The sequence below is a fragment of the Somniosus microcephalus genome, chromosome 8 (genome assembly GCF_052327205.1).
Source record: "Somniosus microcephalus isolate GS21.2 chromosome 8, FLI_Smic_1.0, whole genome shotgun sequence".
Taxonomy (NCBI): Eukaryota; Metazoa; Chordata; class Chondrichthyes; order Squaliformes; family Somniosidae; genus Somniosus; species Somniosus microcephalus.
Window position 1 is genome coordinate 272,506,646 of NC_140994.1, and position 27,755 is coordinate 272,534,400.

Here is a 27,755-nt window from a genome sequence, read left to right on the forward strand (position 1 = left end):
CGGGTCAGCCCGTGTCCGAGGAGAGCTCAGGTCTCTCAGTGTCCGAGGGGAGCTCGGGTCTGTCAGTGCCCGAGAGGAGCTCGGGTCAGTCAGTGTCCGAGGGGAGCTCGGGTCAGTCAGTGTCCGAGGGGAGCTCGGGTCAGTCACTGTCTGAGGGGAGCTCGGGTCAGTCAGTGTCAGAGGGGAGCTCGGGTCAGTCAGTGTCAGAGGAGAGCTTGGATCATTCAGTGTCCAAGCAGAACTCGGGTCAATCCGTGTCCGAGTGGAGCTCGGGTCTGTCAGTGTCCGAGGGGAGCTCGGCTCAGTCAGTGGCCGAGGGGAGCTCGGGTCATTCAGTGTCTGAGGGGAGCTCGGGTCAGTCAGTGTCCGAGGGGAGCTCTGGTCAATCAGTGTCCAAGGGGAGTTCGGGTCAGTCAGTGTCCGAGGGTCGTTGGGGTCAGCCAGATTCTGAGGGGAGCTCGGGTCAGTCAGTGTCCTGGTGAGCTCAGGTCAGTCAGTGTCCGAGGGGAGCTCAGGTCACTCGGTGACCGTGGCAAGCTCGGGTCACTCAGTGTCCGAGGGAGCTTGGGTAACTCAGGGTCCGAGGGGAGCTCGGGTCAGTCAGTGTCCGAGGGGAGCTCAGGTCAGTCGGTGTCCGCGGCAAGCTCGGGTCACTCAGTGTCCGAGGGAGCTTGGGTCACTCAGAGTCCGAGGGGAGCTCGGGTCAGTCAGTGTCCGAAGGGAGCACGGGTCACACAGTGTCCGAGGGGAGCTCGGGTCATTCAGTGTCCGACGGGAGCTCCGGTCACTCATTGTCCGAAGGGAGCTTGGATCAATCTGTGTCTGAGGGGAGCTCTGGTCAGTCAGTGTCCTGGTGAGCTTAGGTCAGTCAGTGTCCAAGGGGAGTTCGGGTCAGTCAGTGCACGAGGGACGTTGGGGTCAGTCAGAGTCCGAGGGGAGCTCGGGTCAGTCAGTGACCTGGTGAGCTCAGGTCAGTCAGTGTCCGAGGGGAGTTGGGTCAGTCAGTGTCCGAAGGGAGCTCGGGTCAGTCAATATCCGATGGGAGCTCGGGTCAGTCAGATTCCAAGGGGAGCTCGGGTCAGTTAGTGTCCGAGGGGATCTCAGGTCGCTCAGTGTCCAAGGGGAGCTCGGGTCAGTCAGTGTCCGAGGGGAGCTCGGGTCTGTCATTGTCCGAGTGGAGCTTGGGTCAGTCAGTATCCGAGGGGGAGCTCGGGTCACTCAGTGTCGGAGGGGAGCTCGGGTCAGTCAGTGTCCGAGGGGAGCTCGGGTCTGTCAGTGTCCGAGGGGAGCTCGGGTCACTCAGTGTCTGAGGCGAGCTTGGGTCAGTCACTGTCTGAGGGGAGCTCGGGTCAGTCAGTGTCCGAGTGTAGCTCGGGTCAGTCAGTGTCCGAGGATACCTCGGATCACTCAGTTTCCGAGGGGAGCTCGGGTGAGTCAGTGTCCGAGGGGAGCTCAGGTCAGTCAATGTCCGAGGGGAGCTCGGGTCAGTCAGTGTCAGAGGGGAGCTCGGGACAGTCAGTGTCCGAGGCAAGCTTGGGTCATTCAATGTCCGAGGGGATCTCGGGTCAGTCAGTGTCAGAGGAGAGCTTGGATCATTCAGTGTCCGAGCAGAACTCGGGTCAATCAGTGTCCGAGTGGAGCTCGGGTCAGCCCGTGTCCGAGGAGAGCTCAGGTCAGTCAGTGTCTGAGGATAGCTCGGGTCATTCAGTGTCCGAGGGGAGCTCGGGTCACTCATTGTCCGAGGGGAGCTCGGGTCAGTCAGTGTCCGACGGGAGCTCAGGTCAGTCGGTGTCCGAGGGGAGCTCGGGTCAGTCAGTGCCCGAAGGGAGCTTGGGTCACACAGCGTCCGAGGGGAGCTCGGGTCTGTCAGTGTCCAAGGGGATCTCGGGTCATTCAGTGTCCGAGGGGAGCTCGGGTCATTCAATGTCCGAGGGGAGATCGGGTCATTCAGTGTCCGATGGGAGCTCAGGTCACTCATTGTCCGAGGGGAGCTTGGATCAATCTGTGTCTGAGGGGAGCTCCGGTCAGTCAGTGTCCGAGGGGAGCTCTGGTCTGTCAGTGTCCAAGGGGAGTTCGGGTCAGTCAGTGTCCGAGGGACGTTGGGGTCAGTCAGAGTCCGAGGGGAGCTCGGGTCAGTCAGTGACCTGGAAGAGCTCAGGTCAGTCAGTGTCCGAGGGGAGTTGGGTCAGTCAGTGTCCGAAGGGAGCTCGGGTCAGTCAATATCCGATGGGAACTCGGGTCACTCAGTGTCTGAGGGGAGATCCGGTCAGTCAGATTCCAAGGGGAGCTCGGGTCAGTCAGTGTCCGAGGGGATCTCAGGTCGCTCAGTGTCTAAGGGGAGCTCGGGTCACTCAGTGTCCAAGGGAGCTCGGGTCAGTCAGTGTCCGAGGGGAGCTCGGGTCTGTCATTGTCCGAGTGGAGCTCGGGTCAGTCAGTGTCCGAGGGGGAGCTCGGGTCACTCAGTGTCAGAGGGGAGCTCAGGTCAGTCAGTGTCCGAGGGGAGCTCGGGTCTATCATTGTCCAAGGGGAGCTCGGGTCACTCAGTGTCCGAGGGGAGCTCGGGTCAATCAGTGTCCGAGGGGAGCTTGAGTCAGTCAGTGACCGAGGGGAGCTCGGGACATTCAGTGTCCAAGGGGAGCTCGGGTCAGTGAGTGTCTGAGGGGAGCTCGGGTCAGTCAGTGTCCGAGGAGAGCTCGGGTCAGTCAGTGTCCGAGGGGAGCTCGGGTCAGTCAGTGTTCGAGGGAGCTCGGGTCACTCAGTGTCCGAGAGGAGCTCGGGACAGTCAGTGTCCGAGGGGAGCTCGGGTCACTCAGTGTCCGAGGGAGCTCAGGTCATCAGTGTCTGAGGGGAGCTCGGGTCACTCAGTGTCCGAGGGAGCTCAGGTCACTCAGTGTCCGAGGGGAGCACGGGTCAGTCAGTGTCCAAGGGGAGCTCGGGACAGTCGGTGTCCGAGGGGAGCTCGGGTCAGTCAGTGTCCGAGGGAGCTCAGGTTACTCAGTTTCTGAGGGGAGCTCGGGTCAGTCAGTGTCCGAGGGGAGCTCAGGTCAGTCAGTGTCCGAGGGGAGCCCGGGTCAATCAGTGTCAAAGGGGAGCTCGGTTCCGTCAGTGTCCGAGGGGAGCTCAGGCCATTCAGTGTCCGAGGGGAGCTCGGGTCAGTCAGTGTCTGAGGGGAGCTCAGGTCAGTCAGTGTCCACGGCAAGCTCGGAACACTCATTTTCCGAGAGGGCTCAGGTCACTCAGTGTCTGAGCGGACCCCGGGTCACTCCGTGTCTGAGGGGAGCTCGGGTCTTTCAGTGTCCGAGGGGAGCACGGGACAGTCAGTGTCCGAGGGGAGCACGGGACAGTCAGTGTCCGAGGGGAGCTTGGGTCACTCAATGTCCGAGGGAGCTCAGTTCACTCAGAGTCCAAGGGAGCTCAGGTCATTCAGTGTCCGAGGGGTGCTCGGGTAACTCAGTATCCGAGGGGAGCTCAGGTCACTCAGTGTCCAAGGGCAGCTCGGGTCATTCAATGTCCAAGTGAGGCTCGGGTCACACAGTGTCCGAGGGAGCTCGTGTCAGTCAGTGTCCGAGAGGAGCTCGGGTCATTCAGTGTCCGAGGACAGCTCGGGTCAGTCAGTGTCCGACGGGAGCTCCGGTCATTCAGTGTCCGAGGGGAGCTCTGATCTATCAGTGTCCAAGGAGAGTTCGGGTCAGTCAGTGTCCGAGGGATGTTGGGGTCAGTCAGAGTCTAAGGGGAGCTCGGGTCAGTCAGTGTCCTGGTGAGCTCAGGTCAGTCAGTGCCTGAGGGGAGCTCGGGTCAGTCAGTGTCCGAGGGGAGCTCGGGTCACTCAGTGTCCGAGGGGAGCTCGGGTCAGTCAGTGTCCGAGTGGAGCTCGGGTCAGTCAGTGTCCGAGGGGAACTCGGGTCAGTCAGTGTCCAAGGGGTGCTCGGGTCAGTCAGTGTCTGAGAGGTGATTGGGTCACTCAGTGTCCGAGGGGAGCTCGGGTCAGTCAGTGTCCGAGGATACCTCGGATCACTCAGTTTCCGAGGGGAGCTCAGGTCAGTCAATGTCCGAGGGGAGCTCGGGTCAGTCAGTGTCCGAGGCAAGCTTGGGTCAGTCAGTGTCCGAGGGGATCTCGGGTCAAGCTCGGGTAAGTCAGTGTCCGAGGGTAGCTTGGGTCAGTCAGTGCCCGAGCGGAGCTCGGGGTCACTCAGTGTCTGTGGTGAGCTCAGGTCAGTAGGTGTCCGAGGGGAGCTCGGGCCACTCAGTGTCCGAGGGGAGCTCGGGTCAGTCAGTGTCCGAGGGGATCTCGGGTCAGTCAGTGTCCGAGGCGAGCTTGGGTCATTCAGTGTCCGAGTGGAGCTCGGTTCAGTCAGTGTCCGAGGGGAGCTCGGGTCAGTCAGTGTCCGAGGGGAGCTGGGTCAGTCAGTGTCGAGTGGAGCTCGGGTCAGCCAGTGTCCGAGGGGTGCTCCGGTCATTCAGTGTCCGAGGGGAGCTCGGGTCAGTCACTCAGTGTCCGAGGAGAGCTCAGGGCAGTCAGTGTCTGAGGATAGCTCAGATCACTCAGTGTCCGAGGGCAGCTCGGGTCACTCAGTGTCCGATGGGAGCTCGGGTCAGTCAGCGTCCGAGGGTAGCTCGGGTCAGTCAGTGTCCGAGGGGAGCTCAAGTCAGTCAATTTCCGAGTGGAGCTCGGTTCAGTCAGTGTCCGAGGGGAGCTCGGGTCAGTCAGTGTCCAAGGGGAGCTCGGGTCACTCATAGTCCGAGGGGAGCTCGGGTCACTCATAGTCCGAGGAGAGCTCGGGTCAGTCAGTGTCCGAGGGGAGCTCGGGTCAGCCAGAGTCCGATGGGAGCTCGGGTCACTCAGTGTTCGAGGGCAGCTCGGGTCACTCAGTGTCCAAAGCGAGCTTGGGTCAGTCCCTGTCCGAGGGGAGCTCGAGGCAGTCCGTGTCCGAAGGGAGCTCTGGTCACTCAGTGTCCGAGGGGAGCTCGGGTCACTCAGTGTCCGAGTGGAGCTCGGATAAGTCAGTGTCCGAGGGGAGCTCGGGTCAGTCAGTGTCGGAGGGGAGTTCGGGTCAATCAGTGTCTGAGGAGAGCTCGGGTCAGTCAGTGTCCGAGGGGAGCTCGGGCCAGTCAGTGTCCGAGGGGAGCTCGGGTCAGTCAGTGTCCGAGGAGAGCTCGGGTCAGTCAGTGTCCGAGGGGAGCTCGGGTCAATCAGTGTCCGAGGGGAGCTTGAGTCAGTCAGTGACCGAGGGGAGCTCGGGACATTCAGTGTCCAAGGGGAGCTCGGGTCAGTGAGTGTCTGAGGGGAGCTCGGGTCAGTCAGTGTCCGAGGAGAGCTCAGGTCAGTCAGTGTCCGAGGGGAGCTCGGGTCAGTCAGTGTTCGAGGGAGCTCGGGTCACTCAGTGTCCGAGAGGAGCTCGGGACAGTCAGTGTCCGAGGGGAGCTCGGGTCACTCAGTGTCCGAGGGAGCTCAGGTCATCAGTGTCCGAGGGGAGCTCGGGTCACTCAGTGTCCGAGGGAGCTCAGGTCACTCAGTGTCCGAGGGGAGCACGGGTCAGTCAGTGTCCAAGGGGAGCTCGGGACAGTCGGTGTCCGAGGGGAGCTCGGGTCAGTCAGTGTCCGAGGGAGCTCAGGTTACTCAGTTTCTGAGGGGAGCTCGGGTCAGTCAGTGTCCGAGGGGAGCTCAGGTCAGTCAGTGTCCGAGGGGAGCCCGGGTCAATCAGTGTCAAAGGGGAGCTCGGGTCCGTCAGTGTCCGAGGGGAGCTCAGGCCATTCAGTGTCCGAGGGGAGCTCGGGTCAGTCAGTGTCTGAGGGGAGCTCAGGTCAGTCAGTGTCCACGGCAAGCTCGGAACACTCATTTTCCGAGAGGGCTCAGGTCACTCAGTGTCTGAGCGGACCCCGGGTCACTCCGTGTCTGAGGGGAGCTCGGGTCTTTCAGTGTCCGAGGGGAGCACGGGACAGTCAGTGTCCGAGGGGTGCTCGGGTAACTCAGTATCCGAGGGGAGCTCAGGTCACTCAGTGTCCAAGGGCAGCTCGGGTCATTCAATGTCCAAGTGAGGCTCGGGTCACACAGTGTCCGAGGGAGCTCGTGTCAGTCAGTGTCCGAGAGGAGCTCGGGTCAGTCAGTGTCCGAGGGGTGCTCGGGTAACTCAGTATCCGAGGGGAGCTCAGGTCACTCAGTGTCCAAGGGCAGCTCGGGTCATTCAATGTCCAAGTGAGGCTCGGGTCACACAGTGTCCGAGGGAGCTCGTGTCAGTCAGTGTCCGAGAGGAGCTCGGGTCAGTCAATGTCCGAGGGGAGCTCGGGTCAGTCAGTGTCTGAGAGGTGATTGGGTCACTCAGTGTCCGAGGGGAGCTCGGGTCAGTCAGTGTCCGAGGATACCTCGGATCACTCAGTTTCCGAGGGGAGCTCAGGTCAGTCAATGTCCGAGGGGAGCTCGGGTCAGTCAGTGTCCGAGGCAAGCTTGGGTCAGTCAGTGTCCGAGGGGATCTCGGGTCAAGCTCGGGTAAGTCAGTGTCCGAGGGTAGCTTGGGTCAGTCAGTGCCCGAGCGGAGCTCGGGGTCACTCAGTGTCTGTGGTGAGCTCAGGTCAGTAGGTGTCCGAGGGGAGCTCGGGCCACTCAGTGTCCGAGGGGAGCTCGGGTCAGTCAGTGTCCGAGGGGATCTCGGGTCAGTCAGTGTCCGAGGCGAGCTTGGGTCATTCAGTGTCCGAGTGGAGCTCGGTTCAGTCAGTGTCCGAGGGGAGCTCGGGTCACTCAATGTCCGAGGGGAGCTCGGGTCAGTCAGTGTCCGAGGGGAGCTGGGTCAGTCAGTGTCGAGTGGAGCTCGGGTCAGCCAGTGTCCGAGGGGTGCTCCGGTCATTCAGTGTCCGAGGGGAGCTCGGGTCAGTCACTCAGTGTCCGAGGAGAGCTCAGGGCAGTCAGTGTCTGAGGATAGCTCAGATCACTCAGTGTCCGAGGGCAGCTCGGGTCACTCAGTGTCCGATGGGAGCTCGGGTCAGTCAGCGTCCGAGGGTAGCTCGGCTCAGTCAGTGTCCGAGGGGAGCTCAAGTCAGTCAATTTCCGAGTGGAGCTCGGTTCAGTCAGTGTCCGAGGGGAGCTCGGGTCAGTCAGTGTCCAAGGGGAGCTCGGGTCACTCATAGTCCGAGGGGAGCTCGGGTCACTCATAGTCCGAGGAGAGCTCGGGTCAGTCAGTGTCCGAGGGGAGCTCGGGTCAGCCAGAGTCCGATGGGAGCTCGGGTCACTCAGTGTTCGAGGGCAGCTCGGGTCACTCAGTGTCCAAAGCGAGCTTGGGTCAGTCCCTGTCCGAGGGGAGCTCGAGGCAGTCCGTGTCCGAAGGGAGCTCTGGTCACTCAGTGTCCGAGGGGAGCTCGGGTCACTCAGTGTCCGAGTGGAGCTCGGATAAGTCAGTGTCCGAGGGGAGCTCGGGTCAGTCAGTGTCGGAGGGGAGTTCGGGTCAATCAGTGTCTGAGGAGAGCTCGGGTCAGTCAGTGTCCGAGGGGAGCTCGGGCCAGTCAGTGTCCGAGGGGAGCTCGGTTCATGCAGTGCCCAAGGGGAGCTCGGGTCACTCAGTGTCCGAGGGGAGCTCTGATCACTCAGTGTCCGAGGGGGGCTCTGGTCACTCAGTGTGCGAGGGGAGCTCGGGTCAGTCAGTGTCCGAGGGGAGCGCGGGTCAGTCAGTGTCCGAGGGGTGACTCGGGTCACTCAGTGTCCGAGGGGAGCTCGGGTCAATCAGTGTCTGAGGGGAGCTTGGGTCAGTCAGTGTCCGACTGGAGCTCGGGTCAGCCAGTGTCCGAGGGGTTCTCCGGTCATTCAGTGCCCGAACGGAGCTCGGGTCAGTCACTCAGTGTCCGAGGAGAGCTCAGGTCAGTCAGTGTCTGAGGATAGCTCGGATCACTCAGTGTCCGAGGGGAGCTCGTGTCACTCAGTGTCCGAGTGGAGCTCGGGTCAGTCAGTGTCCGAGGGTAGCTTGGGTCAGTCAATGTCTGAGGGGAGCTCGGGGTCGCTCAGTGTCTGAGGTGAGCTCGGATCAGTCAGTGTCCGAGGGGAGCTCGGGCCACTCAGTGACCGAGGGGAGCTCGGGTCAGTCAGTGTCAGAGGGGAGCTCGGGTCAGTCAGTGTCCGAGGCAAGCTTGGGTCATTCAGTGTCAGAGGGGAGCTCAGGCCTGTCAGTGTCCGAGGCGAGCTTGGGTCATTCAGTGTCCGAGGGGAGCTCGGGTCAGTCAGGGTCCGAGGGGAGCTCGGGTCAGTACGTGTCCGAGGGGTGGCTCGTGTTGTATCCGTGTGTTAATGCAGGAGTTGATTTAACAAGTGTTCACTGAACAAAGTCTGGAGGTGAACTAAACTATACAAGACGCTATACAAGCTTATATACCCGAGTGGTCACTACCGGTACTACAGTACACAGGGGCTTCAAAAAAACATAGTTCCTCTTAAAGGTACATACACCACAATTCCTCCCCTTTTAGATAATTAGTACATAACATTTTAAGTAATCATTAGTTAACATTTTTACAAGAAAAATAATCTACACATTTGCTGAAGTTAATCAATTACAAATTCAGTCTCTCTGGAGGCTTCCTGACTCGGTCCGGATAACGCCTCGGTGGTGTCGTAGGTTTCGGTGGTGTAGTAGGTTCTTTTGGCAAGGCTGATTCGGCTTGAATGCCAGTGTCGGGTTCATCTGGTTCCAGTATCACCGGATCGGAGGTAGATACTATGGGTATCTCTGCTTCATCATTAGGCGTATAGAGTTGCAGTATAGGTTGTCCCTTTTCGGATGACTCTATGATCCGGTCAGCATGGCGCCTTATTATGCTTTCTCCAATGTCCACGGTATACATCAGCGGTCCTAGTCGTGTGCAAATAGTTCCAGGCTGCCATTTCTCGGTACGGTAGTCCCAGGCCAAAACTTGTTGACCTATCTGGAAGGTTCTAGTTGGCCTTTCATTCATGCCTTGAAATTGCCGGTTCTCCACGTCCCTTCTGATGTTTGGCTTGATCAAATCCAGCCGGCATCTTAGTCTTCTATTGAAAAACATCATGGCGGGTGTTTGGTTTGTAACCATATGCGTTGCATTCCTGTACGCAAACAAGAAGTTATCTACCTTATGTTGTAGATTTATGTCTTCATTACCCATGGCCTTTATGGCCTTCTTGAAGGTCTGGACAAACCTTTCAGCTAATCCATTGGTGGCGGGATGGTACGGGGCGGAAGTGTAGTGCTTAACCCCATTGTTTTTTAAGAACTTCCTGAATTCTTCGGATACAAATTGTGGTCCATTTTCAGAACAGATCTGTTCAGGCAGCCCATTCCTGGCGAATATGGTCCTTAATACTGTGATGGTTTTTTCCGCGGTGGTGGAAGACATCTTAATTACCTCTGGCCACTTGGAGTGTGCATCCACCGCGATTAAGAACATTGAGTCCATAAATGGACCAGCAAAGTCAATATGTACCCTTTGCCAGGGAGATGAGGGCAACTCCCATGGATGTAGAGGGGCTTGTGGTGGGGCGTTTTGGACCTTCTGGCATCCTAGACAGCTCTTGGTCATTTCTTCGATGTCTCCATCGATACCTGGCCACCACACAAACGCTCTGGCTAAATTCTTCATTTTCACTCCACCCAGATGCCCCTCGTGAAGCTCCTTTAGCACTTTATCCTGGAGTTTGGGTGGAATTACCACTCTGGATTCACACATCAAGGTTCCTCGGCACACTGACAACTGTTCTCTTCTTTGCGAGAATGCTGGTAACAGTGGTTCGCCATGTGCTGGCCATCCCTTCGCCGTTAAATCGTAGACTCGTGAGAGAGTCGGGTCATTTCTCGTTTCCTTTTCAATGGTAGAATTTGTCACTGGTAGACATTCCACTATGGTCGAGTGGAACATCTCCACTAGGCCCACGGTAGGTGCCTCTTCTACTGTTGGCAACGGTAGGCGCGATAAACCGTCAGCATTCCCATGCTGTTTTGTTCCTTTGTATTCTATGTCATATTGGCGTGCCCCTAGGAAAAGGGACCACCTCTGTAGCCTTTGCGCTGTCATAATGGGAACGCCCTTTTTAGGGTTGAATATGGAGACGAGGGGTTGATGGTCAGTCAACAAGGTAAATTTTTGTCCGTGTAGGTAATGGTTGAATTTCTTCACCCCCAACACCAGGCTGAGTGCCTCCCTGTCGATCTGGGCATAGTTACACTCAGCTGAGTTCAATGAGCGTGACGCAAAAGCTATCGGCCGCTCCGAGCCATCAGGGAATTTATGCGATAATACCGCTCCCACGCCATAAGGGGATGCATCGCACGCCAGCCTGATTGGCAGTGATGGGTTGTAATGAGCCAACACTTCCTTGGACGTGATCAAGCCTTTGCATTTTTGGAAGGCACGTTTACAGTCTTCGCTCCATTTCCAAATTACTCCCGTTTGTAGCAGTGCGTTAAGAGGGTGCAGAACCGTTGACAAGTTCGGTAAAAATTTATGATAGTAATTTATTAATCCCAGGAACGACCTTAATTGTGAGACATTTTCAGGCGCTGGGGCTTTTACGACCGCTTCAATTTTTTCAGGTGATTTATGCAACCCTTCTTCATTAATGACATGGCCACAATAGGATACTTGTTTCTGGAAAAATTCGCACTTGGGGCGATTTGCTCGTAGGCCCCGTTCTCTCAGCCTCGTGAGCACCTGCTCCAAATTGGCAAGGTGCTCGTTGTCATTTTCTCCTGTTACAAGGATGTCGTCTAGGTAGCATTGAGTCCCCAGAATCCCTTGCAGTACTTGCTCCATAGCTCTTTGCCAGATAGCTGGAGCTGATGCTACTCCGAAAACTAGCCGATTATACTGGTACAGGCCTTTGTGTGTGTTTATCGTGAGATACTTTTTAGAGGTCTCCTCAACCTCCATCTGTAGATATGCCTGTGCCAAGTCAATTTTGGTGAAACGTTTCCCTCCGGATAGTGAGGCGAAAATATCTTCTATCCTCGGAAGAGGATACTGTACCGTATGAAGAACCGGGTTTACAGTCACCTTGAAGTCCCCACAGATGCGAATTTTTCTCTGTTCTTCAAATTTATCATTATTCAACGTTTTCTTCATGACAGGGACGATGGGTGTTGCCCACTCGCTCCAATCTACCTTGGATAACATGCCTGCTTTTTCCAAATTCTCCAGCTCTGCCTCGACTGCTGGACGAATTGCGTATGGCACCGGCCTTGCCTTAAAAAACTTGGGAATTGCCGCATCTTCCACTTTTATTGAGGCGGTGACGCCTTTCAGGGTTCCTAGTTCCTGTTGAAACACTTCTTTGGCGTTAGCCAAGATTTCTTTTAATCGTCCAGGTATGACGTCGTCATCATTTTTTTTCTTACTGGTCACCGTCAGTGCCTGAATGGAGTGCCAGTCCAAACGTATCTTTCTGATCCATTCACGTCCCAACAATGGTGGACCACCATCTTGCAGAACATATAAATACAACTTCTGTATTTCCTTGCCGTTGTATACAACAGGCACCCTTATTTTCCCTCTGGGGTATACTTTCTGCCCCTTATATATCTTCAAGATAATGGATGTGTCTTTCAAAGGTATATGCGGAAATAGCCGCTCTTAATCCCGTCGACTTATGATGGTCAGAGCTGATCCTGTATCTAGCTCCATTTTAACTGGGGACCCCGCTATTGTGAGGGTAACCCAAATGGTCTGGTAATCTTCTTTGGCAATTACATTATGTAATTTGAGACAGCTTAGTCTCTTGTTTCCGGAGTCGCTATTGCTCTTCTGGTCTTCGGAGCTACTGTCCGTCATCATTTGTACCTTCCTGTACTTTTCCTTATTGACCTTTTTACTGTCAGCGGATTTTTTTCCAGATCGCCATACACGTGCAATGTGTCCCATCTATCCGCATTGCCTGCATGCTTTGTCCTTGAACCAGCATTCCTTCTGGTCATGGGTGGATCTGCCGCAGCGATAACATCTCTCGAACCCCCATGTCATTTCATGGGTGCCGAAGTCCTGTGGCTTTTGCTGTATCTCTGCAGCTCCTCTTGCTGCTGGTTCGTATGATACAGCCACACTGAAAGCCTTGTCCAGTGTCAAATCTTTCTCAGAAAGCAGTCTTTTCTGTGTTCCTTCGCTTAGGAGACCACAGATGAATTTGTCTCGTAGAGAATCTGCCAGTCCTGCCCCGAATTGGCAGTGCTTTGATAGCTTTCGTAATTCGGTGAGGTAATCAGCGTTACTTTCATTCTTGTGCTGATTCCTCCTGAAGAATTTGAATCGTTCCGCTATCAGCAGCGGTGTTGGGTTTAAGTGCTCCTGTAGGGTATCAACAATCTCCTTAAAATTCTTGTCCATCGGTTTGGCTGGAGTGATCAAGTTTCGTAACAGCCCGTATGTCCTTGCGCCCATCAGATTTAGAAGTACCGATGCCTTTTTATTATCCGCTACTTCATTCGCCTTGCAATATACCTCCACTCTTTCCACATATGTGGTCCAATCCTCTATATCACTATCAAAAGCAGTAATATTGCCAGTCTTAGGCATCCTGAAAATCAAAAATGGCACCTCCCGCGCTTTCCCTTCTTCCCTGCCGAGTCAAGATGGCGCCTCCCGCGCTTTCCCGCCGCTGCCGCTGCTGCCAACGCTGTTCTCCGCGGTTTTTATTTATATATATATTTTTAAACAGTTTCTCCATCACTTGGAGAATCATTCCCGTCGGACTCTCTGGGACTTTCCCCTCCCTTTGCTTGGTCCGAATGCCGACCTGCTTTGCAGCGCCGGCCGTGTCCTGAGTGCTCCACCCTCTGTCTCTGTTTGCTTCTGCCTTCAGACTCGCTGCCCGGCCCCGCTGCAGAGATACCCAATCGAGCCCCAGCCCGCCGCCCAGGAAGGATCAGTGCACTACCTGCCGCCAGCCCGTTTAGCTGGTGAAACCACAGGTTTTTTTGTTTTTTTTCGACCTTCGTCTGAGGAATCGAATTCCTTGAGGCTGCCAAATTGCAGGTAAGTTTGTTTCTAACTCGTCACCACTGTTGTATCCGTGTGTTAATGAAGACACGGAAAGCAGGAGTTGATTTAACAAGTGTTTACTGAACAAAGTCTGGAGGTGAACTAAACTATACAAGACGCTATACAGGCTTATATACCCGAGTGGTCACTACCGGTACTACAGTACACAGGGGCTTCAAAAAAACATAGTTCCTCTCAAAGGTACATACACCACAGCTCGGGTCACTCAGTGTCCGAGGGGAGCTCGGGTCACTCAATGTCCGAGGGGTGCTCGGGTCAGTCAGTGTCCGAGGGGAGCTTGGGTCAGTCAGTGTCGAGTGGAGCTCGGGTCAGCCAGTGTCCGAGGGGTGCTCCGGTCATTCAGTGTCCGAGGGGAGCTCGGGTCGATCAGTGCCCGAGCGGAGCTCGGGTCAGTCACTCAGTGTCCGAGGAGAGCTCAGGGCAGTCAGTGTCTGAGCATAGCTCAGATCACTCAGTGTCCGAGGGGAGCTCTGGTCACTCAGTGTCCGAGGGGCGCTCGGGTCAGTCAGTGTCCGAGGGTAGCTTGGGTCAGTCAGTGTCCGAGGGGAGACCGAGGTCACCCAGTGTCTGAGGTGAGCTCGGGTCAGTCAGTGTCCGAGGGGAGCTCGGGTCAGTCAGTGCCCTGGGGAGCTCAGGTCAATCAGTGTCCGAGGGAAGCTTGGGTCAGTCAGTGTCCGAGGGGAGCTCGGGTCAGTCAGTGTCCGAGGGGAGCTCGGGTCACTCAGTGTCCGAGGGGAGCTCGGGTCACTCATTGTCCAAGGGGAGCTCGGGTCACTCATTGTCCAAGGGGAGCTCGGGTCAGTCAGTGTCCGAGGGGAGCTCGGGTCACTCAGTGTCCGAGGGGAGCTTGGGTCAGTCAGTGACCGAGTAGAGCTCGGTTCAGTCAGTGTCCGAAGAGAGCTCGGGTCAGTCAGTGTCCGAGGGGAGCTCGGGTCAGTCAGTGTCCGAGGGGAGCTCGGATCATTCAGTGTCCGAGGGGAGCTCGGGTCACTCAGTGTCCGAGGGGAGCTCGGGTCACTCCGTGTCCGAGGGGAGTTCGGGTCACTCCGTGTCCGAGGGGAGCTCGGGTCAGTCAGTGTCCGAGGGGAGCTTAGGAGAACCCAGTCTTTCCGCACCGACTAACGCCTGGATTCTCGATTCCAGTGCCTGGATTACGAACATACGGACAATGACGGACAGGTGAAGACCCTTTGGTCCACCCAGCCTGTCCCTCACAATCGCAATACCTTGTCTATCACAACATACACTCCCCACCTCACCCGACACCATGTCATCTCCTGGGAGAGGCAAAAAACAGATAAAAAACCAGGCCAAATTGTGGGGGGATAATTTTGGGAAATTCCTCTCCGACCCATCTCAGTGATGGAAACTAGTCCAGGCGACCACTCTGGTCCTGAATTCCCCGCAGTGCCTACCCTTCTGTCCGAGGTGATCTCGCCCCAACCAGATACAGTTCCAGCTCTCGCTTGAAGGCATTCAGCGAGTCTGCCTCTCACGCATGAGCCGGCAGTCTGCTCCAGAGGTCCACTATTCTCTGGGAAAAGAACCCCCTCCTGACATCTAACCTAGATCTGGCCTTGTACAACTTAAAATTGTGACCCCTGGTCCGGCCTCGCCTGTTTACTTGGAACAAACTGTTAGCTGGAACACAATCTATTCTCTTCATTATCTTATGAACCTTAATCAGATCACCTCTAAATCTACGCTTCACTAAAGTGTAGAGACCCAGCTCTTTGAGCCTATCTTGATAACTAAGATGCTTTAGACTGGGAATTAGTACACTGGCTCCTCCTCTGCACCCTCTGCAAAGCCTCAATATCACCCACCATGTGAGGAGACCGAAACTGGGCACAGTATTCCAAGTGCGGCCTGACTAAGGCCTGTACAAGGACAAAACTGTCTGCCTCGTCCTGTACTCAACCCCAACACCCTATTTGCTCCAGTTATCGCTTCACGGCATTGCTCATGTACCTTGAAGGATTTGTGCACTAGAATGCCCAAACCTCTTTCTATCTCCACCTTCTTTAATGCTTTCCCCTGACAAGTGTGTGAATGTGGAGCATTTGCCCTGCTCACATGCAAAACACTGCAATTTTCCAAGGGTTCTGGGATTCTGGCCTACAGTCCCGGATTGTCGGCTCAATCCCAACGCTCCTGTGTCCGGGATTGGTCCTGGTCCCGGCTCACTCCGCTTTCTGATTCTGTTTATTCTGAACATGAACCAACTTGAAATGGTTCAATCCCAACAAAAACTTTCCTAGCCCAAACCTGGATCGGTTCCGGTTTACACTGGGCGAACTCCAGCTATGAACTTAGAAACAGGACAGTGTGGGGGAAAAGTTGGGCTTGCGTCTCTCATTAGTGCTCCCGGGAGGGACCGCCAACGGGGCGCAAAGCCCCTAGCACCCGGGCGTGGTGCCGCTAACGCCTCCGGCAAAATTCGGCGGGAGGTTAGCGGCAGCGGATGATGTCATCACCGTGCGAAGCGCCCCGGCCACAAACTTCCCTTGCGCCCACTGACGGTCAATATTTCCGATGGGATCGGGGCTGTTTATACTGCCGCCGGGGTGCTACTTAAAGGGCAGGTGTCGGACAACCGTTTTTATTTTGGCCGTATGCCAGCACCTCTGCCCTATCACTTTTTCATCGGGGTGCCGGCCACGAGTGCTCAGCCCGGCGCTCCTCTTGAGTGCCGGGCTGTTTTCACGGCACCCTGCTCCCCGGTGGTCCGGCAGGGCCCCGGTGCGCACAGCTCTCGGCCCCTCCCCTTTAATCAGCGTGCTGCGCGTAGCGTAGCGCTGTGACATTCAGTAGTCGCGCCCCAAGCAGGAGGTAGAGCGCTTTCCAGAATGGCGCTACCACTGAATGTATGGCGGACGGGTGCTGCTCCCGGCCATGTTAGCGCCCCAAAATAGGCACCCCCCAATTTTTCCCCCATCGAGTGTGAATTCACCGAGCTTGTGAATCGGAACCTGTCCAACAGCTGGAATTCTCCCCTTGTGACTGCCTGCACTCTGGGATTTGCAACATTCACACACCCAGCTTCCTCTGGGATCCTGGACTTACAGAAAGCAAAAACACGTTACCTTAACCCCATTCTTCAGCAATATTTCACTGATTGCTTTCCCAATCCCCTGAGCAGCTCCAGTCACCAACGCAACTTTTCCCTTCAGGTCCATTCTGGAGAAATAACAGCGGCGGACTTTGCTCTGCGACTGTGTGTAAAAGTTCAGCGAATGGCTGGCACCAGTAAGAGGCTGGAAAAGCTGAGAGATATATAGAGAGAGAGAGCGAGACCGCCCACTCTCCTACTCTGATCAATCAGCAGCTCCTGCTCACTCATTCCTTTCTGTTTAGCACGATTGCAGATTATGTTTTTTCTGTACGTCCCTTATACACGGCGTGTGGATTGGATCCACATTGCCTTTAAACACATGAAACACATCGCAGTTTGATAAAGGCAGGGATCGGGACTTTAATGTTAAAGTTTACACTGCTGGTTCCTGTTCAGTGAGTGTGCAGTGAGTGAAATGTTGCAAATGTTGGAGGTCATTCAGCCTTCCTTCTGCTTTTCAATACTTTCAGCATTCACTCCAGATGTGACAAGACTCCAAACCCACAGAACTAGTGAAACTGCATTAAAGAGAAGTCACTCCTCACACAAGAATCCCATCCAGCAGCACCTGCAGAAAACTATTCAAATTCTCATCCAGGACATTACCAAGTGACTGGGAGAATTACAAGATATGGGTTCAAGCCACACTCAAGAGACTTGAGCACATAATGCAGACTGACACTCACAGTGCAAGGCTGAGGGAGCGCTGCACTGTCGGAGGGGCAGTACTGAGGGAGCGCTGCACTGTCGGAGGGGCAGTACTGAGGGAGAGCTGCACTGTTGGAGTGGCAGTACTGAGGGAGAGCTGCACTGTCGGAGGGGCGGTACTGAGGGAGCGCCGCACTGTCGGAGGGGCATTACTGAGGGAGGGCTGCACTGTCGGAGGGGCGGTACTGAGGGAGCGCTGCACTGTCGGAGGGGCAGTACTGAGGGAGGGCTGCACTGTCGGAGGGGCAGTACTGAGGGAGGGCTGCACTGCTGGGGGGTCAGTACTGAGGGAGCGCTGCTCTGTTGGAGGGGCAGTACTGAGGGAATACCACAATGTTGGAGGGGCAGTACTGAGGGAACGCCACACTGTCAGAGGAGAAGTACAGAGGGAGAACTGCACTGTCGGAGGGGAAGTACTGAGGAAGAGCTGCACTGTCAGAGGGGCAGTACAGATGGAGAGCTGCACTGTTGGAGGGGCAGTACAGATGGAGAGCTGCACTGTCAGAGGGGCTGTACTGAGGGAATGCTGCATTGTTGGAGGATACGTACTGAGGGAGTGATGCACTGTTGGAGGGTCAGTATTTTGGGACTGCTACACTGTCAGATGGGCTGTGCTGAGGGAGCGCTATGTAAAGTCTGCGCCTCAATAATACACGGACTTCGGGAGAACAGTTTAACAGGTACTTTACTGAACAAGAGGCAGCTTGAAACTAACTACAGAAGCCTGCTAGGGCCTTTTATACAGGGGTGGTCACTGCCGGTACTGCAGTCTAAGACCAGTTATTCCCTTAAAGGTACATACACAACAATTCCTCCCCTTTTAGATAAACAGTACATAACATTCATTTAACAACTAAATAATAACTAATTACAATTACAATTTTCTCAGTAATATATACATCAACTGAAATAGTCATTTATAAGTTCAGTCTTTGAGGAGGCTTCCTGATCCGGACTGGATAGCGCCTTTCTCGAGTATCCTGTTCTGGCGGTGGAGTCAATTCTGGCTCATTGTCATTGGTTGGTTCGTCAGCTTCCAATACCCCTGCTTCTGAGGTAGACGCAATCTGTACTTCGGGCTCATTACCAGGTGCACATGCTTGTGGTACAGGTTTGGCTTGTTCCTGTGACTCTAGAATCTGGTCAGCATGGCGTCTCACGATGCTCTCTCCAACGTCCACTGTGTACATTAGTGGTCCCTGCTGTGTGCATATTGTGCCTGGCTGCCATTTTTCTGTTCGGTAGTCGCGGGCCAAGACTGGTTGCCCTATCTTGAAGCTCCTGGTTGGCTTCTCATTTATGTGCTGGAACTGCTTATCCTCAACATCTCGTCTTATGTTTGGTTTGAGCAAATCCAAGCGACATCTTAGTCTCCAGTTGAAAAACAGTATGGCTGGAGTTTGGTTGGTTACTGCATGTGTCGCATTCCGGTAAGCAAACAGGAAGTTATCCACCTTGTGTTGCAGTGGTATGTCATCATTATACATTGCCTTTATGGCCTTTTTAAAGGTCTGAACAAACCTCTCAGCCAATCCATTTGTGGCTGGATGATATGGGGCAGATGTGTAATGTTTCACCCCATTATTCTTCAGGAACCTCCGGAAATCCTCAGACACAAACTGTGGCCCATTGTCGGAACAGATCTGTTCTGGCAACCCATTCCTGGTGTGATGCGCTATCAATTACTCATAAAAGACTGAGAGTTAAGAGAGTAACTAAAGGCTTTTATTAACAAAAGAATGAAGGTCTGCCTCGAGTGGTCGACCGGTCCAGAAATACAAAGGGCTGGGGAGCAGTCACCTTTATACTAGGACTTGTGGGAGGAGTCAGCCGAGGCATGTACACAGTGGAATGCAAACAGTGGTTTACCACATGGTGAAGATGGTCCTTAGGACTGCAATAGTTTTCTCCGTGGTGGTGGAGGACATTTTAATGACGTCTGGCCATTTCGAATGGGCATCCACAGCGATTAGAAACATTGAGTCCATAAATGGACCAGCGAAATCAATGTGTTCCCGTTGCCATGGAGATGAGGGCCACTCCCATGGATGTAGCGGGGCCTGTGGTGTAGTGTTTTGGACCTTCTGGCATCCTGTGCATCTCTTGGTCATATCCTCGATTTCTTTATCGATTCCCGGCCACCACACAAACGCCCTGGCTAGGCTCTTCATTTTTTCCCCTCCCAGATGACCCTCGTGAAGCTCATTGAGTACTCTATCTCTCAACTTGGGTGGAATTACCACTCGGGATCCACACATCAAGGTTCCCCGGCACACTGACAGCTGTTCCCTCCTTGGCGGGAATGCTGGCAACAGTGAGTCGCCATATGCTGGCCATCCCTTCACCGTCAAATCATAGACCCGAGAGAGTGTCGGGTCATTTCGGGTTTCCTTCTCAATACTTGCGTTTGTAACAGGCAAACATTCGACTATGGTCGCATGGAATATCTCCACAGGGTCCACTGCAGGTGCTTCTTCCGCCGTAGGCAACGGTAGGCGCGACAGCCCATCAGCGTTTCCATGTTGTTTCGTACCTTTGTACTCTATGTCATACTGATGTGCCCCTAGAAAAAGTGACCATCTTTGCAGCCGTTGCGCCGTCATCACCAGAACGCCCTTCTTTGGGTTAAAATTGAGACCAGGGGTTGATGATCAGCCAGTAGGGTGAATTTCTGCCCATGCAGATAGTGATTGAACTTCTTCACCCCCCACACCAGGCTGAGGGCCTCCCTGTCAATCTGGGCGTAGTTACACTCGGCTGAGGTTAGCGAGCGCGATGCAAAGGCTATTGGCCTCTCTGAACCATCACGGAATTTGTGTGACAGCACCGCTCCAATGCCGTAAGGTGACGCATCGCATGCCAACCGAATCGGTATAGTTGGGTTGTAGTGGGCCAATACTTCTTTTGAAGTGATTTGGCATTTACATTCCTGAAAGGCACGCTTACACTCATCATTCCATTTCCATGTTACACCAGTTTGAAGGAGGGCGTTCAGTGGGTGCAGAATTGTAGATAAATTCGGCAAGAACTTATGGTAGTAGTTCACCAACCCGAGGAATGACCTCAGTTGCGACACATTTTCTGGTGCTGGAGCCTTGACTACAGCCTCAATCTTGTCCGGCGACTTATGCAACCCTTCCTCATCAATCATGTGGCCACAATACGAGATTTGTCTCCTGAAGAACTCGCATTTGGGACGGTTGGCTCGTAGCCCATATTCCTGCAATCTCGTGAGCACCAGTTCCAGGTTGGCAAGGTGTTCATTGTCATTTTCGCCCGTAACCAGGATGTCGTCCAAATAACACTGGGTCCCCGGGATCCCTTGCAGGACTTGTTCCATTGCCCTCTGCCACATAGCCGGGGCCGATGCTACCCCAAATACCAGTCGATTGTACTGGTAAAGGCCTTTGTGAGTGTTTATCGTAAGGTATTTCCTAGATGCTTCTTCCATCTCCATTTGTAGATACACTTGAGCCAGGTCAATCTTTGTAAAACGTTTCCCTCCAGATAGTGAGGTGAAAATATCTTCTATCCGCGGAAGCGGATACTGTACTGCGTGCAGGACTGGGTTCACAGTCACCTTGAAGTCCCCACAGATACGAACCTTCCTTGGCTCCCCAGGCGTGCTGCTCAATGCTTTCTTCATTACAGGAACGATGGGTGTGGCCCACTCGCTCCAGCCCACCTTAGACAGCACCCCCGAACGCTCCAGACACTCCAGTTCAGCTTCCACAGCTGGGCGTATCGCGTATGGCACCGGTCTGGCCTTGAAAAATTTTGGGGTTGCGTTATCCTCAATCTTTATGGTTGCCTTTACTCCTTTTAGAGTCCCAAGTCCTTGTTGGAACACCTCTTCCGCGTCAGATAGGATTTGTGACAGACGTCCAGGTGCGACGTCATCATCTTTTTTGTCAGTCACAGTTAGTGCCAGAATGGAATGCCAATCCAATTGTAGTCTTCGGATCCATTCATGTCCCAATAATGGTGGTCCTCCATCTCATAGTATATACATGTATAGTTTCTGTGTTTCCTTTCCGTTATATTCAACTGGCACCCTTATTTTTCCTCTGCGGTAGACCTTTTGCCCCGTGTGTGTCTTCAATACAATGGACGTGTCCTTTAAGGGCATGTGTGAGAATAGCCGCTCATAGTCTCGTCGATTCATGACAGTTAGGGCTGATCCTGGGTCCAATTCCATCTTCACTGGGGACCCTGCTATCATGAGGGTGACCCAAATGGTTCGGTGATCTTCTTTTGCGATTACGTTGTATAACTTTAAACAGCTTAGTCGCCTGCTCCCGGAGTCCTTATCACTCTCCTGATCTTCTGAACTACTATCTGTCAGTTTCTTTACTTTCCTGCACTGTTCCTTAGTAGTTCTTGTCATGTTGGTCTTCTTTCCCGACCTGCAGACTCTTGCTATATGTCCCATTTTCCCGCATTGCCTGCATATTTTGTCTTTAAACCAGCAGTCATTCTGCTCATGGGTTGTTCTGCCGCAGCGATAGCACTTTTCGGCTCCATACGCCATTTCGTTAGTGCTGTATTCTTGTGGTTTCTGTTGTATTTCCGCAGCTCCCCGTGCTGCTGCTTCGTAGGATACTGCCACGCTGAAAGCCTGTTCTAGCGTCAGGTCCTTTTTTGAAAGTAGTCGTTTCTGGTTTCCTTCACTCTGGAGCCCGCAGACAAACTTATCCCGTAAGGTGTCTGCCAGTCCTGCTCCGAACTGGCAGTGCTTCGATAGCTTGCGTAGTTCCGTAAGATAGTCAGCATTGCTCTCATCTTTGTGCTGGTTTCTTTTATGGAACTTGAATCTTTCTGCTATCAGCAGTGGTGTAGGGCTTAGATGTTCCTGTAAGATATGAACAATCTCCTCAATACTTTCCTCCATTGGTTTAGCTTGGGTAATTAAATTCCGCAATAGGCCGTACGTACTCGCACCCATCAGATGTAATAATACCGACGCCCTCTTTCCATCAGCCACCTCATTTGCCTTGCAGTACACTTCAATTCTTTCCACATACATGGTCCAGTCTTCTACCTTGTCGTCGAAAGCAGTGATACTGCCACTTTTCGGCATCTTGGGTGATTTAAAATGGCGCCTCCCGCGCTTTTGCTTCTTCCCCAACGGGATAAAATGGCGCCTCCCGCGCTTTTGCTTCTTCCCCTTACTGCCACGCTGCTCCTAGCGTTCTACGGGGTAATGGCGGAGACCCGCAGCTTCGGCGCGTCTCGCTTTCCTTCCCCCCCGTTTAGTTTCTCTCCGCTCTCCTGTTCTCCAGCACCGACCGTGCCCTGTGCGCTCCACCCGCTCTCTCTTGTTTTCTTTTCCTGGCGACGCTGCACGGCCCGATTTGCAGAGCCGCTCGATCGAGCTTGAGCCCGCCGCAGCCCGGAAGGGTCAGCGCGCTACCTGCTACCAGCACAATTCGCTGGAACTGCAGTCTCTCCCGCAATTCTCCAAACACCGATGGATTCTTCGGGCGGTTGCCCTCGGTCGACGCCCGTTGCTCAGACTACGACCTTCCAGGACCTTCCTTTCAGGCGAGATCCCCGTGAGATGATGCCACACTGCAGGTGAGTTCGAACTTACTCATCGCCACTGTAAAGTCCGTGCCTCAATAATACACGGACTTCGGGAGAACAGTTTAACGGGTACTTTACTGAACAAGAGGCAGCTTGGAACTGAAACTACAGGAGCCTGCTAGGGCCTTTTATACAGGGGTGGTCACTGCCAGTACTGCAGTCTAAGACCAGTTATTCCCTTAAAGGTACATACACAACACGCTGCACTGTCGGGGGGCAGTACTGAGGGGGGCACTACACTGTCGGAGGGGCAATACTGAAGGAGAGCTGCACTGTAGGAGGGGCAGTACTGATGGAATCCTGCACTGTCGGAGGGGCGGTACCGAGGGACTACTGCACAGTCGGACGGGCAGTACTGAGGATTGCTGCACAGTTGAAGAGGCAGTACAGATTGAGTGCTACATGGTCGGAGGGGCGGTACTGAGGGAGAGCTGCACTATGAACGGGCAGTACTGAGGGAGCACTGCACCGTTGGAGGGGCAGTACTGAGGGAGTGCTGCACTGTCAGAGGGACTGTACTGAGGGAGTGCTGCACTGTCGGAGTGGCTGTACTGCAGGAGAGCTGCACTGTCGGAGCGGCAGTGCTGAGGGAGATCTGCGCTGTTGGAGGGAGAGTAATGAGGGAGTGCTGCACTGTCGGAGGGGCAGTACTGAGAAAGTGCTGCACTGTCGGTGGGGCAACACTGAGGGAGTGCTGCACTTTTGGAGGGGCAGTACTGAGGGAGATCTGCACTGTCGGTGGGGCAGTACCGAGGGAGCACTACACTGCTGCAAGATCAATACATAGGGAGCGCTTCACTGTCAGAGGGTCAGCACTGATTGAATGCTGCACTGTTGGAGGGGCTGTACTCAGGAAGTGGTGCGTGGTAGGAGTGGCAGTACTGCAGGAGCGCTACACTGTCAGAGGGGCAGTACTGAGGGAGCGCTGTACTGTCGGAGGGGCTGTACTGAGGGAGCGCTGCCCTGTCGGAGGATGCATACTGAGTGACATAAGGAAACTACTAGGCACTTGCTCTAAGCGTTAAACAAAGCTTTAATCAACTGTTTTACAACATAGAAACATAGAAGATAGGAGCAGGAGTAGGCCATTCGGCCCCTCGAGCCTGCTCCGCCATTCAACGAGATCATGGCTGTTCATCCAAATTCAGTACCCTGTCCCTGCCTTCTCCCCGTATCCCTTGATCCCTTTAGCCTTAAGAAATATATCTAACTCCTTCTTGAATATATTTAATGAATTGGCCTCTACTGCCTTCTGAGGTAGAGAATTCCACAGGTTCACCACTCTCTGGGTGAAGAAATTCCTCCTCATCTCTGTCCTAAATGGCTTACCACTAATCCTTAGACTGTGACCCCTGGTTCTGGACTCCCCGGCCTTTGGGAACATGGAGGTCTAGTTGTGTCCTTCACTAGTTCCTGTTAAGAATGTCCTGCGTAAGCTGGGCCCGTGCCCGAGTATTTATACTCTCCCTGGACAGCACCACCCGCAGGCCATTCAGTATTATTTCATAAGTCTTTCTTTCATGAATGACTGATTCATGTCACTGGGTGAGCGCTGCACTGTTGGAGGGTCAGTATTTTGGGACTGCTTCACTGTCAGATGGGCAGTACTGAGGGAGCGCTGCACCGCTGGAGGGGCAGTACTGAGGGAGCGCTGCACTGCCAGAGGGACTGTACTGAGGGAGCGCTGCACTGTTGGAGGGGCAGTACTGAGGGAGTGCTCCACTGTCGGAGGGGCAGTACAGATGGAGAGCTGCACTATCGGAGGATACATACTGAGGGAGTGCTGCACTGTCGGAGGGACTGTACTGTGGGAGCGCTGCACTGTTGGAGGGGCAGTACTGAGGGAGCGCTGCACTGATGGAGGGGCAGTATTGAGGGAGTGCCACACTGTCAGAGGGTCAGTACTAAAGGAGAGCTGCACTGTCGGAGCGGCAGTACTGAAGGAATCCTGCACTGTCAGAGGGGTGGTACTGAGGGAGTACTGCACTGTCATAGGGGCAGTACTGAGAGAGTGCTGCACTGTCAGAGGGGCAACACTGAGGGAGCGCTGCACTTTCGGAGGGGCAGTACTGAGGGAGCGCTGAACTGTCGGAGCGGCATTACTGAGGGAGTACTGCACTGTTGGAGGGCCAGTACTGAGGGAGTGCTGCACTGTCGGAGGGGCAGTTCTGAGGGAGGGCTACACTGTCAGAGGGTCAGTACTGAGGGAGCACTGCACTGTCGGAGGGTCAGTACTGAGGGAGCGCTGCACTGTCAGTGGGGCAACACTGAGGGAGCGCTGCACTTTCGGAGGGGCAGTACTGAGGGAGCACTGAACTGTCGGAGCGGCATTACTGAGGGAGTACTGCACTGTTGGAGGGGCAGTACTGAGGGAGTGCTGCACTGTCGGAGGGGCAGTTCTGAGGGAGGGCTACACTGTCAGAGGGTCAGTACTGAGGGAGTGCTGCACTGTCGGAGGGGCAGTACTGAGGGAGCGCTGCACTGTCGGAGGGGCAGTACTGAGGGAGCGCTGCACTGTCGGAGGGTCAGTACTGAGGGAGCGCTGCACTGTCAGAGGGTCAGTACTGAGGGAGCGCTGCACTGTCAGAGGGGTAGTACTGAGGGAGCGCTGCACTGTCAGAGGCACTGAGTGCAGCGAGCACAGAGGATCCAGTTGTCGTGGTCCACGTAGGTACCAATGACATAGGTAGGACTAAGAAATAAGTCCTGCTGAGAGAGTTTGAGCAGCTAGGAACTAAATTAAAAAGCAGAACCACAAAGTTAATAATCTCTGGATTATTACCGCAGCCACAAGCAAATTGGCACAGGGTCAATAGGATCAGGGAGATGAATGCGTGGCTCAAAGATTGGTGTGGGAGAAGTGGGTTTTGATTCATGGGGCACTGGCACCAGTACTGGGGAAATAGAGAGCTGTTCCGTTGGGACGGACTGCACATGAACCATGCTGGGACCAGAGTTCTAGCGAATCGAATAACTTGGGAGGTAGATAGGGCTTTAAACTAAATAAGGGGGGAGGAGGGTCCCGGTGGAGAGAAATCTAGAATGCTAAAGAGAAAAGACAAGGAAGCAGTGCAGGAAAGTGATTGGGGTAAGGATAACCAGATTGTGTCAGGAAGGGACAGAGCGTACAAACAAAGGAGTGCACTAACAAATAGGGTCCGGGTAAGAAAAAATGGTAATAAGACAAATAGGGCCATAGTACAAAAAAAAAGTTAAGATGTCTAAAACTGTTAAAAAGACAAAACTAAAGACACTGGCCTAGAAATTGAGTTTGGTCAGCGCCCATTTAGAGGCGCTAGAGGGCCTAGCGCCGCAATTATAGCCGCTTCTGAAATTGACTAGGGCCCTACCATCGGCGTTACACTGGTTGCGCTGCGCCGGCACCGATGACGTCATCGGTGTGCGCAGCGTCCCGGTTGCCATGGTAACGCGCCCGAACACCGAAATTCAGTTGCGGCCGCCTCGCCCGTGGCAGCCGCAACCAACGATTTTTCAGAAGTGCCTTCATGGTCCTAGCGCCGGCGCATTAAGGTGGCGCGGCGGCCGGACGCTTTCCCGGCGGCCGCCTGCCCGCACCTCCCTCCCCGGACTCCTCCACCACCCCCCCGTGGCACAGATGTGTGTGGGCCGAGAGCCCGGCACTTCTCCGAGGTGCCGGGCTCATTTTTTCCCCGAATCCAACGGCCAGCGGGCGGCTGCAGGCAGCTCCTCCTTAACAGAAGGAGGAGGCCTGCAGTACCCCAGCCTGCCGCACCGCATCGGGTGCCGCAGCGGGGGATTAGCGCCGCAATCCTGCAGTCAGCGCCCATTGGGAGGCGCTGACACCCTCCAGTAGCGCCCGCAGCCGTCTGGGCGCGGCACTACTGAATTTTTGGCGCGCACAGCGGGACTTAGCGCCGGCGCAAAATTTCCGGCGCTAAAGCCCTGGCGCGGGCCCAACTCAATTTCTAGGCCCCTGTATCTGAATGCACGAAGCATTCCTAATAAGGGAAACGAATTAAAAGCGCAAATAGATGAAAACGGATATGATATAGAAACATAGAACAATAGGAGCAGGAGTCGGCCATTCGGCCCATCGAGCCTGCTCCGCCATTCAATATCATCATGGCTGATCTTCTATCTCAATACCATATTCCCACTCTCTCCCCATACCCCTTGATGCCTTTTGTGTCTAGAAATCTACCTATCTCCTTCTTAAATATATTCAGTGACTTGGCCTCCACAGCCTTCTGTGGCAGAGAATTCCACAGGTTCACCACCCTCTGAGTGAAGAAATTTCTCCTCATCTCAGTCCTAAATCTCCTACCCCGTATCCTGAGACTGTGAACCCTCGTTCTAGAACCCCCAGCCATGGGAAACATCCTCCCTGCCTCCAGTCTGTCTAGACCTGTCAGAATTTTATACATTTCAATGAGATCCCCTCTCATTCTTCTAAACTCTAGTGAATACAGGCCTAGTCGACCCAATCTCTCCTCATATGTGTAAGGGGTTTTCTCTCCGAGATCGCAGAGGCTTCTCTCGCCAGAGGCCTCTCTCTCTCTTTTGCACAGTAAAACCTTGAATGGTTTGACCCACTCGCCCCTTAGGTTCTAGACACTGGTCTTAGGTGCAGGAACTACAATGCAGAGAATACTCTGATAGATCAAGTTTAATGAAATGAAATGAAATTTTATTGCATAAGGAAAAACAAATCAAATGCAAGCAAATAAGAGGGTACATGGGAGGGAAAAAAAACAAATCATAACAATACAGTACTAACTAAAATAGATACAGGCATATTATACTTTACAAAAGTCATCATGAAATGGGGAAACACACGGAACATCGAGGGACAGCAACTCATGTTAATTATACCCAAAATGACCACCCCTTTAAACCTATCTAGATCCGATTATGAAGGGCCAGAAACATGCTCACCAATCCAACTAGGAATTGCAAGGTTTTGAAACAGGTCTGCGTTTTGATCCTTTCAGGCGTCCTGTCTCCTCGTGGTCAGCGCTGCGGGCTGCGAGCTGCGACAGGCCTTCTCTTCCTCGAGGTGAAGGTCACGGACAGGTTGGATCTCAGCGGGCCTGGATGTCGATATGGAGGCAGAGACCATCTACTTGACCACGATTGGAAGCCCCTAGCCGGCTTTCATAAAGGTTTCTTCTGTAGTTTTCTACCCTTTTGGTCTCATCAAATGGCCCGGGGTTTGTCAACGATCTCCCGATGGTTACCCCGGGGCGGGATGCGGACTCGAATCACCTTCTTCTTCTTCTTCGAGATGATGTCACCAATACGATGGTAGCACCACGATGACTGTTTTCTTCTACCCCCGGGTTCCCCCAGATATACTTTTCAGGAG

At 54.2% G+C, this 27,755-nt stretch overlaps 1 protein-coding gene across 1 annotated transcript in view; it reads right to left on the bottom strand.

Moving 5' to 3' along the window:
- The window catches only part of LOC147114406 (15-hydroxyprostaglandin dehydrogenase [NAD(+)]-like), a 367,352-nt gene extending 351,083 nt beyond the window's left edge, over positions 1-16,269 (bottom strand). Inside the window, exon 1 of the mRNA XM_085996081.1 lies at positions 16,086-16,269. Coding sequence (XP_085852207.1) covers positions 16,086-16,178 — 93 coding nt within the window. The 5' untranslated portion in view covers positions 16,179-16,269. The remainder of the gene's footprint in view (positions 1-16,085) is intronic.
- Between the last annotated feature and the right edge of the window lie 11,486 nt (positions 16,270-27,755).